This window comes from Lontra canadensis, unplaced genomic scaffold, assembly GCF_010015895.1.
Source record: "Lontra canadensis isolate GAN:19392208 unplaced genomic scaffold, GSC_riverotter_1.0 scaffold20, whole genome shotgun sequence".
NCBI lineage: Eukaryota > Metazoa > Chordata > Mammalia > Carnivora > Mustelidae > Lontra > Lontra canadensis.
In genome coordinates, this window is record NW_022631014.1 from 18,090,107 (window position 1) to 18,103,088 (window position 12,982).

General features: G+C 41.5%; 1 protein-coding gene across 2 annotated transcripts in view; it reads left to right on the plus strand.

Annotated features, from left to right (window-relative positions):
• Positions 1–1,883: 1,883 nt before the first annotated feature.
• Positions 1,884–12,982, plus strand: part of SCN11A (sodium voltage-gated channel alpha subunit 11) — a 92,215-nt gene continuing 81,116 nt past the window's right edge. Inside the window, exons 1-3 of one of the 2 annotated variants that reach the window (XM_032861164.1) lie at positions 1,884–1,967; positions 2,073–2,200; positions 10,032–10,305. In XM_032861164.1, the coding sequence (XP_032717055.1) occupies positions 10,033–10,305 (273 nt within the window). In that variant the 5' untranslated portion in view covers positions 1,884–1,967; positions 2,073–2,200; position 10,032. Of the gene's footprint in view, positions 2,201–10,031; positions 10,306–12,982 lie in introns of both variants that reach the window. The other variant, XM_032861165.1, reaches the window with a different exon arrangement.

The following is a 12,982-nucleotide window of genomic DNA, read 5'->3' on the forward strand; positions in this document are numbered from 1 at the left end:
GACTTGGCCACTGATGTCAAAGGTTGTTAGCTTATCAGATGGCAAGACTGAAACCAGCAGGGTCTTGCTGCCTGCTAGCACCCAAAGAGAGGTGACAATGCTGAATGGGTCCAAGAAAGCAAATGGGCATCCTGACCCTATGCTGATATTAGCATCTTCTTACTATGAGGACTCAACACAGGGATTCTGCTCCAGCTTTCTTTTTTCTTTTTTTTAATTAACAGATAATGTATTATTTGCTTCAGGGGTAGAGGTCTGTGAATCATCAGTCTTACACAATTCACAGCATTCACCATAGTGCATAACCTCGCCAGTGTCCATCACCCAGCCACCTTATCCCTCCCAACCCCCTCCCTTCCAGCAACCTCAGTTTGATTCCCGAGATTAAGAGTCTCTTATGGTTTGTCACGCTCCCTGGTCCCATCTTGTTTCAATTTTCCCTCTCTTCCTCCACCACCCAGACCCTGCCTCTCGAATTCCTCATATCAGTGAGATCTTACGATACTCAATACTGGTCTTTCTCTGATTGACTTACTTTGCTTATCTGCTCCAGCTTTCAAATGCATATTTGCCTTCCACAAGTTCTCCAGGGAAGGAGTGAGTCTGGGGAAAGTCCTGAATGCAAATCCCATACCGTTTGGCTGGCCCTTGTTTGTATGTTACTCTTTAGAAGCCCTTACATTTGAAATCATTTGCATTCATCTTGAAGAGGAAGCTAGGATGTTCTCTGAAACTTCAAAGTGGGAAGTCAGAAAATGACTTAATAGCTTAGGAAAATAATATTTGCGAAGAGTTTATATTTAAAAAGGCCAGGACCTTTTAAGATAATGGATTTAGAGGCCTCCTTTACCTCTTGCCACACGTTTTTATCCATATAAAAATGCTTATTTATTAACTCTAAGTACTTCTCCTATTCTTTGGTCTTCTGTTATTCTGAGAATCACTCTGAAATCAGAGAGGGTTAGAATTTCTGATCATCACTGCTTTAAAAAGTGAGGGCATATACATTGTGCCAAGCCTGGTACTAATCCCATGTCTGTGATTTCAGTTTCTCTGTGTGGGATCTAGGTGTTGAGTCAGTTGGGAGATAAAAACAACCAGGCCTTTTCCCTCTTAAAAAGGAAGATACTTATATCCAGTGTTTGCAGTATAGCTATCATCACATTTGCTTCTTAAGACTAAGGAGGTTTGAAAGAATTATCCCATTTTATACAAAGAAAATTAAGACTCAGAGAAATTCAGTGCTTTATCCAATACCATGCAGCTTTACTGGTAGAGCTGGGATTTATGCCCAGTTCTTTTGACTAGTGTTCAGTGCCACTTCTGGCAAGACCCAAATCTGCCTGTAATTCTACTCCAACACTCCTATAAACACCTACTTCCTACCTCCTGCCCCCATGTAAACACCCATCTTGGATTGTTTATCCCTGTTGGCTGTCAGCTAGCCTCTGGAAGGTGACAGTGGCTGAAAATAGCTTATGGTGTGACACTTTACAAAGATATCCAAGTTGTCCTTGAGAATTAGTAAAACAAAAGCTAACTCGGGGGAGTTTGGGGTTTGAGAACAGATACATTCTGGAGTTGCTTTGGAGGCCAAGGGATTTTCTTGGTGTCCCTTATGACAACTACATAGGCAAGCATGTGTTTTCATAAGTGGGGACCCCAAGTGTTGGTGGCAAAGAAAAAAGAAAGGAGGAGCAGCTGACTGGGTACCTTATGAGCAGTTTCACATTGTGGGCCTTAGTAAGTCCTGGGGGGCAAAACCCCAGAGTGCTTGGGTTAGGTGGCCTGCAGGCTACGCTGCTTGGAGAAGCCCAGCATGGCTTCTCAGATGGACTCTTCGCAGTTCTCTCACCCACTTGGATGAGGTCAAAGAAAAAAAAAACCAACCTGTTTCTTTATTAATGATGCTTTCTGCAGAGTTAGATTAAGCGCTGATTAAAGGCAGATGGTTCCAAAGTATAAATGTAAGTACCATCTCAGTCACTTCTCCGGTTACAGGGTTTCCTACACGATTCTTTAAAATCACTTTGGCCGTGTTCCCATTTGCCTTCCTCACGCTCTCCACCCAGCTTCCGAGCCGCCCCTCCCAGAAGGCCTCCAACTGCCAGGAGCAGGAGCTCAGACTCTGAGAGACTTGCGTGGAGAGCTTTGAGAGGTGCCACTGGGGCTGCTGTCTGGAGCCACCTAACCAAGGCAGGTAAGTCCTCTGGGCTGGGGCAGCCCCTATTCTTATGTGCTTTCAAGGCTAGACCTGTCACTGTGGAACTTGCTGTGTTTTTTCCATCAGGATGGGGTACAGGCCTTTTGTAATAATTCCCTGCTCAAATCAGAGTCAGGAACCAGGTACAAGATGCATGGCTCAGGTTACGGGGTCCATGGAGGTGGTTCTCCTCCTTTCAAGTGCTCTGAGAAGGCCTGAGGTCATGGGGACAGGAGACAGCTACCGGCCTAGTAAGTGCTCACAACACTGGGCTTCATGTCAGGAATTGGGTTTTTCTAGAGAAGATATGTTCAAGTCTTACATCCTGAGACTATCATGCAAATCCTCCAAATAGTTTCTGAGTTCTCTGTGCCCAATTAATTTAATCAGAAATTAATGTATACTTAAAAATTTTTTTTTTCTGAAGAGCTAATCAATCTGGGATTGATTTTGGATTGAGATCAGTTGCATCAAAGTCTGTTCATGTTCATTTGTTTTCTGATTTTCTTATGGGATATTGTTTTTTGTAAGCGGCATTGATGGACCTGGCTTCTATGTCACTAAAGTTAAGATCTTGTTGTTTAGACAACCACCCCAAATGGACAAAGGGCCATCTTATAGGGTACATTACCATTGGGCTGTCTGGGTTGGGTGTATGGGAGGGTGTCATGGTAGGGCGGTGGAATGCATGTGGGAGTGACAGGTGAATTCAGAGATGGCAGTGAGGCTGATGTCCTGGGAAGCACATCACACAGTAGGGTGTCATAGACCCCGCCCAGCCCAGCTGGAAGCTGTGTGGCTTTCTTCTCCTGACTCCCTTCTCTCACCTCCTTGAGGTGTCTTAGCTTGGAGTAGGAAAAACTAGGCAGGTAGGTGGATTACATGGTGGTGATTACTTGGGACTGAGTTTCTCTAGCATGTCCTTATGTGATCATAGGAAAGTATCTCAATTTCTCTGAGGTCTCCTGTTCTCTTCTGTAGAATGTGGATGATATAACAACATCCACCTTGTAGATCTCCTGGGAAGTTAAGAGAGATTATGAGAGATAATCTACTTAAAGCATTTGACCCAGTGCTTAGCCCATAGTTTAGAGTTCTTATTAATCTCAGTGTGAAGTTTCATATTGTGTATACCAGAGCCACATCGAAATGTTTTGGTCGTGCAGTTGCAAACCTCTGGTGGCTTCCCCAGTGAAGGGAAAGTGTAGGGATCAGGTTGTCCAGTTTGGCTTCTTACTGACAGAGAAAATTGGAGAGAAACAGTAGTCTAAGAAGATCTAAGATTAAAACCCCTGCTTATTAAAAGAAGGACACAAATAGTTCACCTTCATTCCAGATGAATATTCCCTTTCAGAAACCCCCCACAGATAATATTTATCTCATGACATTGTTCTTTTTCTCCATGAGATTGTTCTGAGGATTAAATGAGATAATGTAACATTAACACACTTAAAATTTTACCTGAAACAGGATAGAAGCCATTAAATGATTACTATCACTGTAAAAATGTTTGTAATTCCACATTAATTACAAGTTCATCAAGGCAAATTGCATATGCATGACAATGTCAACTACTAAATATATGGACATAAAGACTGCCAGAAAGAAATATACCAAAATGTTAAAAACGTGCATATGCTAGGTGGCTTTTGTTGTGGGTGATCATTTCCTTTTCTTGTTTTCTAAATTTTATTTAATGGATGATTCCATCAGCCAGGGCCCTGGCAGGAAACAGATGGCACATTCTAACTGGGCATTTTGAGGCTATTTTATTAAAGGGACATTTTTTAAATGGAGGCAGAGTTCAGGAACAGGAACCAGTGAGGGTGCAGTTTTCAGGTATGGTGAGACCTACATTTGAAGGGGCCCAGGAAGGGAGGTTTTACAGAACCAGGGAGAGCCCTGTGGATGGGTCACATGGAAGGAGCTGTGGTGCATGGCCGCCACTGGGCGGAAGGGTGGGGAGGAAAAATCTGACCTCACTCTCCTCTATTCTCTGGGTCTCTTGCTTGTGCCTCCCATTAGCCAAACCTAGCCAGAAGCCAGAGTTCAGGGGATCCCACTAAGGGGCCCATGTGAATCAGCTGCACAGGCTCTGAGCAGAGAGAAGAGGATAGGGAAAGTTCTGGTGGGCAAACTGCTGATGTGTAGCACAGTGAAGTTATGCAAATTTTATAATGACTGGTACAGTCATAAATAAGAAACAAAAGCCCTTTGCTGCCCTCAGTGTTTTCACACATGCGCACATCTCCCATTGTCCTCCCAGCTCAATGATTTCTGATTCTTCATTAACCACTGTGTCCTCTGGGTTCCCACAGCATCTAAATTTCTCCCTAGTGCAGCCACACTTACTGTGAGGTTTCATCCTCTATCCTTGACTCACCTAAATCCCCACGTTGTAAGAACCTTGAGGGCTGGGATGGTGGTTTTTTTTTTTTTTCTTTTCTTTTTTCTTTTACTTTTTTAAAAATTTTTAAAATTTAATTCTTCTTTATTTATTTTCAGCATAACAGTATTCATTGTTTTTGCACCACACCCAGTGCTCCATGCAATCCGTGCCCTCTCCAATACCCACCACCTGGTTCCCCCAACCTCATGTTGCCCCTTCAAAACCCTCAGGTTGTTTTTCAGAGTCCATAGTCTCTCATGGTTCACCTCCCCTTCCAATTTCCCTCAACTCCCTTCTCCTCTCCATCTCCCCTTGTCCTCCATGCTATTTGTTATGCTCCACAAATAAGTGAAACCATATGATAATTGACTCTCTCTGCTTGACTTATTTCACTCAGTTGAAGGGCATCTTGGTTCTTTCCACAGTTTGGTGACCATGGCCATTGCTGCTATAAACATTGGGGTACAGATGGCCCTTCTTTTCACTACATCTGTATCTTTGGGGTAAATACCCAGTAGTGCAATTGCAGGGTCATAGGGAAACTCTATTTTTAATTTCTTGAGGAATCTCCACACTGTTCTCCAAAGTGGCTGCACCAACTTGCATTGGGATGGTGTTTTAAACCATTTTGCATTTCCAGCGCCCAGTGCATGGATGAGTGAGCAACTGGAGTTCAGATCTAATGCGTCTAATAAGGCTTGCAGGTTGGAAGTAAAGCCTGTAGCTACCTAATCTTAACTGCAAGTGAATTCTCGAGAAATTTAGTGTCTCTGCTTAGGGAAGTGAAGCCTCAGCTCTCTTTCCTGGATGAGTGCTTGACTTCTGTCTGTTCAGCGGGAGTGGGCCTGTGAGCCTGCTGAAGGCCAGTTCTCAGAGAAGGAAGAGCAGAGCCCTTTCTGCTGGGCAACTCCCCACTGCCCCTGCAAGTCTAGTGCATCACGTCGGGGAGGCTTGGCAGGGCCTCCACGTGGGCCTCTCAGTCACTGTGGTTTCCTGTGTGAAATCATAATTCACATGTCACTGGCCTCCTGGTTAGGACAGCAAGTTGGGATTATGCATCCTTCCTTTATGACTCAAGGAGATTTAGAACCTGTCATTGTACCCGATATTTTGACTGTGTTAAATCCAAGGATGTTTGGAGCCCTGGAAGGATTTTTACAGTCCTTTTGCAAATCTATAAAAGTAATAGTTACATGCACGTAATTCAAACAACTCAGAAGCAAGGAATGCTGGGAAGGGTATCATGTGAAAAATAAAATGTCCTCACCTTCACCTGTATTCTCAGTCCCACTTTGAACCTTTCAGTGTTTCAGTGTTCTGGTCAGTGCCTAGCTAACTCTAATTGATTCTCTTATGCTTCTATTTTTTTGATTTATCAAGATTAAATAGGAGTTATAAATTGTCTCTGTGCAAGATAAGGAATTTAGTGTACTGACAGTAATCCTTCTGCTGTCCCCATGGTTCCTCCAGTTTCTGCTACTTAGTATATTTTTCATTTGGTCTTGCCCTTGAGTACCTGCATAATTTTAAGGGTTAGACTTATATTCGATTGCTTGATCCACTTACCTTCCATAGCATGTCTGACTCTCCACATGGTTAAGATGAAGAAATTCATGGCTCTGAGCCTCCCTTCCCCTTTGCTTTCCAACTCTAGCTTGTAATAACATTTTATAACATTTATATCATTTGAATTCTATTCTATAACTGTAATTAATTATGCTTTATCTGTAGGATGATTGTTAAAATTAAAAACTGGTATATAAGTTTTATGATACAATGATTTTATAGTTTCTAGTCTTTAAAACCAAGTACTATATTTGGACCCATAGAGAAGGGAATGAACTCTGATGTCATGGACCTCCTGTTGCATGAAGAAGAATGTCCTGTGTCAACATCAAGTGGACTTTCTTCTTTTCCTCCTCTGTCGCCTGCTCAAGCCATTTAGTTGGCTTCATATGTAAAACCTGAATTTCCGAAGAGCTATTGTTCTGATGGAACTTCTAATTGCCTTTCTTTTTTACATATTAAGAAACCCGTTGCTTAATCATATTCTTTGATACAGAGAATTTACTCTTTTCCTAAAGGGTTTTTCTTAGGGCTCTCTGATTTCTAATTCTAGTTGGACAATTGATTTTTCCAGTCACCCTGGAATTTTTTTATTGCATGCTTGGTTTAGGTGCCCCATGTTTTGGATTTCAAGCATCCTCCATTTTTTGGATTCTCTTTTCATTGTTTGGGAGCATATACTCAAATGATTTTTTTGTAAAGAATCATTCAGTGTCTGAAAAATTTGCCATCATACTTGATTATTAGTGAAGCTTGGAAAAGAATTGTATTCAGCCAATTTAATTCTTCAACCAATTTTCCATGCAATGCAATCTATTTTCTGTAAGAAAAACTTTCAGAATCAAGTATTTGAGGTATAAGTTTCACAATGAAGATTTGAATCATTCTAAATTTTATCAGTTACACCATATTAATTTTTATTAATTTAATTTTGCATGCACAGCCTATATTTCTATAGTCCATTTTTTGAGTCTGCTTTTATTAAAGATATTTGATTCTTTCATCAGTGTTTTTAGCTATTAAGAAAATTTTACTGCACGTGATTTTATTTCATCAGATTTACTTAAGTTGATAATTTTTATTTATTTATTTATTATAAAGTCCTCTTATTTCCGGGTCAATTTTTGTAGTTTTCAGTGTCAACTTTAACACGTGGTTCTTTAGTTATTTCAGCATCTATAACAAATTTTAATGTGCACACTTTGTGGGGGTCTCAATTTTATTTTGTGTTACTTATTTCCATCAAGCCTCTTTTCTACTAGAAATTGAGTAAAATATTCCCAGCTTCAGAGTAACAGGGTCAGAGTGTCCAGTTTCTTCTTTAAGAAACCCTGCACTACATTCCTTGCTATAACTTAGCATAAGGTCTAGTTTTTGCCATCCAGGGTCTTTTTAGGCTCATCTATTTTCTAGGATCACCTAACATTCATATGCTGTTGACTGCAGAGGAATTCATCCCTGACTCAAATGTCTTTCGTGAGCACTAGAACCAAATACAGTAGGATCTCTTTATATTTCCACTTCATTTATACCAATTCAATCATATATGTTTATGAGAGAAAGGGGAGTGGAATGGAAGGGAGGGGGAATGGAGGGGTGGGAAGAAAGAGAGATTAATCTAAGTAGTGTGGCCAATTCCATCATCCAGGAACATCCATAAGAGCTTGACCCTGAATGAATAGAACAGAATACAGTGAATCTAGATTCCCTATGTCATTTCAGTTGATATATGATATATACCCACACTGTGGGCTTCAAATTACCCTTAGTATGTTTAAAGACATATACATTGCCTTTATCATGGCCCTTAAACACAATCCGACCAATCTGTGGGTTAACTGAAGAAAAGGTGACTAGCCTGGCACCAGAAGAAAAATTGGCCATATTCACCTTGTTGACCACATAGGTGGGATGCTTCTTCAGTTTGGTGCCTTCCTGAGGAATTTTCAAGAGAAGTTTGATTGTTTCTTTTTTTCTTACATGCTTTTTTCAAAGGCTAATGTGTGTAAGCTATGACTGCTCTGTATTCAAATGCCTCCTCCTTCTCTCCACTTGCAGGTTCCACAAACAACTTCAGTTCCATCTGTTTTAAATTCCGTTTATTCCCCCAAAGCTTCTTCCTTCCATAGTACTCTCTGTCTGAGTGGGTGGCACTGTGCTGACCCAGCTGCCCAAAGAGGGAACCTCAGCTCCTTCCTGTCCCTCAAATCTCTCCCTCCCCATAAATCACTGATCAAGGGTATTTCTTAAGTGACTTTCAGATCCGCCCACTCCATTCCGTCATCCTTAGTGGTTGTGATTGTTGGAACATTCTCTTCAGTTCCAGCTCCTCACCTCCTTTAGCCCCCAGTACTAAGTCCTATCCATTCTCATCAGTAAGAGAGATATTTTTTTAAAAAACCTGATAGTGTTACTCCTCTGTAACAACAACCACCACCACACACTCTTTAGCAACTCTCCATTACCCTCGGGGTGAAACCCATGATATTTACTAAGTATTATATAGCCCCACATGCTCTCTTAATGCTGACGGACCTTATCTGACAATTCCATCCCACAAAATCTCCATCCCAGGGAGACAGAACCTGTTGACAGACACCATGTTCTTTTTCACCCATGGGTCCCTGTACATGATGTTTATTTCTCCTACAACATTCTAATGTCCTTCTTTTTTCTTGTCTGTGTCTTACATCACCTTTAGGTCTCAACTGGGACATTAAAGCTTTGGCAGATCATCCCTGATTCCCCGGGACCGGTTAGACACCTATCCCATGCACAAACATAGCATCCTCTACCTCTCCCTGTATTAACATCTGTCTTACTCTGTTGTAATTTCCTATCTTTTATCTGTCTTCACCACTACTACACCAGGGCAGCATAATTTGTAGGACCAGGAGGAGGGGCTGTTGTTTCTTCTCCATTAGTGCCTAGCCATGTTCTTAGAACAGACACTGAGCATATGGTTGCTGAATGTACAAACCAATGCTATGTTGGATTACCCACTGTAATTCTCTGGAGTGCCTTGGGAATCAATATTAGATTGACATTCAGGTATATAAGAAAGGAATAGGGTGCTTGGCATGGGGAGTGAAGGCATTTAACCTGAGCACTACTGCATTTTCTCAGAGCCTACTTTTAAACTTCAGGTTGTAGAGGAAGTCCTTATAGAAGGGGCTGTCAGGGATAGGGGCCAATACAGCTATTATCCCATGGCAGAATGACCCTGTTAGTTTTGGCAAATCCTTGCTGCTTTCTTGGGGTCTCATTTCTGCCAGATCAGGGTTTCAGAAGTAAGAGAGTTGGCTTAGAATCATAGGTGTTTGTGTAAATGTTTGTGCCTGTGTTCGTAGCCTTTTTGTTTCCATTCCACCACATTTTAAGACCTTTGCTGACCAGTGAGAAGACACATGCACTTATAGTTTTGATTTTGCAACCCATATCTATGTCCCCCTTAATTCCCTATCCTTTCTACTCCTGTTCACACTGCGGCCACTTAGCCACCATCTGCAGGTCCCACTTTAGTAATTTGGCAGGTTTGGTATTACTGTCTTGCTCAGTGCTTGGGTCTCAGTTTTAGAGACTGGGCTTCTTCTGCCCATTGTTCCTGAACTTAACTTGCCACTTACATCCAGGTCCTCCAGGAATGATGGCCTGTTTTGGTCTTCCCTGTGCCCCAAATCCCTGCTATATCCACAATGGTGGTCACCTCTTCTGACCTGCTCCACAGCCAATGAACTCCCAAGTCCCCTCACTTCACTTAATTCTTATAGCTGCCCATTGAAAACATCCTTAGAAAGTGGAATTCCAGGACAGGCTGTGTGATTTCTACCTTCCAGAGCTCTCTGAGGACCTACCACTTATCTCTCTCTTGAGGATGAAGATGGATGACAGGTGCTACCCAGTGATCTTTCCAGATGAGCGGAATTTCCGTCCCTTCACTTCTGAAACCCTGGCTACAATTGAGAAGAGGATTGCCATCCAAAAGGAGAAAAAGAAGTGCAAAGACCAGACAACCTCAGAACCCCAGCCTCGGCCTCAGCTTGACCTAAAGGTCTCCAGGAAGTTGCCCAAACTCTATGGTGACATTCCCCGTGAGCTGATAGCAAGGCCTCTGGAAGACTTGGACCCATTCTACAGAAATCATAAGGTAGTTGACTGGGGGTCTGGGGTGTTCTAACCATGCAGTTATAATGAGAGTTACAAGACTCTCCAAACACTGATCTTGGAGCTTACAGGGATGTCTGTCTTTCTCCTTTGCTATCACCACTAGTTGATGCCTTCGTACTCCTGAAAACCTCTTTCAGTCCTCATTTTCTCTCTGTAATGTATATCTTGGCAAAGAGGAGGAGGACTAGAAGCAGCAGGAAGGTTAAAAGGAAAACAGAGGGAAAAAATGGTGTCAGGAAAGAGGACTGGACTAACAGAAAAATTGGGTGTAGGCCATTTAAGTGATTGGCTTTTTGTCTTCAGATAAACCACTTCACTAAGCCTCATTTTTCTGATCTGTAAAATGGGGATCATGTCTGCTTCCTATAACATGGGTATGATATGGAAGCACTTTATAAACTGTAAAGCATTATGCCTATATGAAAGATGAATATCACTGTCCAAAAATGTCCATTTCAGCAGTAAGAGCTTTCCTCAGCAAACTTCTCAACTATAGGCTTTTTAGGCTGCTAAATGAGATTTTTCGAGGCCTGAGCCACAGACCAACATGACACATAATAGAAGTTCAATAAATGAAGTCCAAGAATATGGCAGTCAACTGGGCATATGGAGAATTTTTTTTTCACAATTACCTGCATTTTATTGACACAATAAATGAGCAAAGTGCTACTGCCATAAATATGCCTGCTCTTTTGTTGTCTTATATCTTATTTTATTGTCTTTTATTTTATTTTATTTATTTTATTTTATTTTATTGTCTTTTATTGTCTTATTTTATTATCTTTATTGTCTTATATCTTATTTTAAGTCAATATGTTTATGCTAATTTATAAAGTCTTAGGGGACTGGAATCTCTTCTATATATTCTTATTTATAAATCATCAACAAAACATCACAAATTTTAGGTATTTAGCAAATGAATTTTGATGGTGATGCTGACTTTTTTTTTTTATTGTAAGTACTCTTTATTAACATATAATGTATTATTAGCCCCAGGGTTATGGGTCTGTGAATCGCCAGGTTTAACACTTCACAGCACTCACCATAGCACATTCCTTTCCCAATATCCATAACCCCACCACCCTCTCCCTATCCCCCTGCCCCCAGCAACCCTCAGTTTGTTTTGTGAGATTAAGAGTTTCTTATGCTTTGTCTCCCTCCTGATCCCATCTTGTTTCATTTATTCTTTTCCTACCCCCTAAACTCCCCACATTGCCTCTCAACTTCCTCATTATCAGGGAGATCATATGATAATTGTCTTTCTCTGATTGACTTATTTCGCTAAGCATAATACCCTCTAGTTCCATCCACATCGTCACAAATGGCAAGATTTCATTTCTTTTGATGGCTGCATAGTATTCCATTGTATATATATAGCACATCTTCTTTATCCATTTATCTGTTGATGGCTTTTTTTTCCGTAGTTTGGCTATTGTGGACATGGCTGCTATAAACATTTGGGTGCATGTGGGCATATGGAGAATTTTATGTAAATCCATGCCAATATGTGATAGGCTTGCTGTTTAACCTACCTGAATGTAGTTCTTATAGGGAAATTCTAGTAAAAGTTCACTAAAGGGACTCCTGAGTGAGAAAATGTGAGCTCTGGGCTGTTCTGATGGCTGTTTGAAAGACTGGGGCAGTGAGAACAGTCCTCTCCTTTCAAGAAAAGCTCAGAAGACCTTACCATTATCATCTCACTGTGTGACCCAGCAGAGAATGGAAAATCTACCTCACCAGACTGAGTTCAGAGAGGAAGGAAATTTGGGGAGAAGTCCTAGAAATATGAGATACTGAGACCATTTTCTGCTGGCAACCATAAGAAATTGATCTCTTCAGAGAAATGTTGCCTGGTATGTCCTTATATTGGGACAGACCTAGGGTTAGTAGGCCAAATGGGAACTGTGTATATAGAGGAAAGTGGGGTGTGAGTGGGAAAAACAAGAAGGGGGATGAGAGATGAGGGAACAGAAACAGTCCAGTATTTCTCCTTCTTATGCCCCAGAACTCCAGAGTCTTCTTGGAGGCAGAGTTGTTAAATGTGAGTTAACTGCTGGAGGTCTTCTGCCTCAAGACTGGAGCAGGCAGCAGCTTGGTGTGCTGTAGACAGTCCTGAGAGGATAGGTTCTGTTCTAGAGTCATCTCTTCTCAGCTTGGGCTCCTGCTTTAAATCAGAAGACATGATAATTCTTTAGATCTCTGCACACCCATGACCCCATATGGCTGGCTGGTACTCTCAGAAGTCATGTGAGATATACGTGAAAGTTAGCACTCCACCTCGCAAATGAGGGAGATAACGACTAGATGGGGCAGTGGATTAGGCCAGGCCAAAAAACCAGTAAGGGATGGAGTTGTGACTCAAACCCAAGGGCTCCTTCTGTAGTCTAACGCTACTTCCTATCTTTAGAAATTTCCATTTTGAAGAGCTACAGAGAAATGGGTGGAGTCAGTAAGCAGACAGAAGGAGCTGGTACCTATCATTTTAATAATTAAAACCCTGACAAGTATAGTTAAATACACCACTAGTTGAAATATTTAAAGCAGTCAGAGATGGCATTAATAAAATATCAAGGGACACAGAGGCAGAGCCATGTCATGCCACCTATTAATCTGGGGTGACCCACCTCAGGGAGAGGTTTTCTTTCTGCCCTGAAATT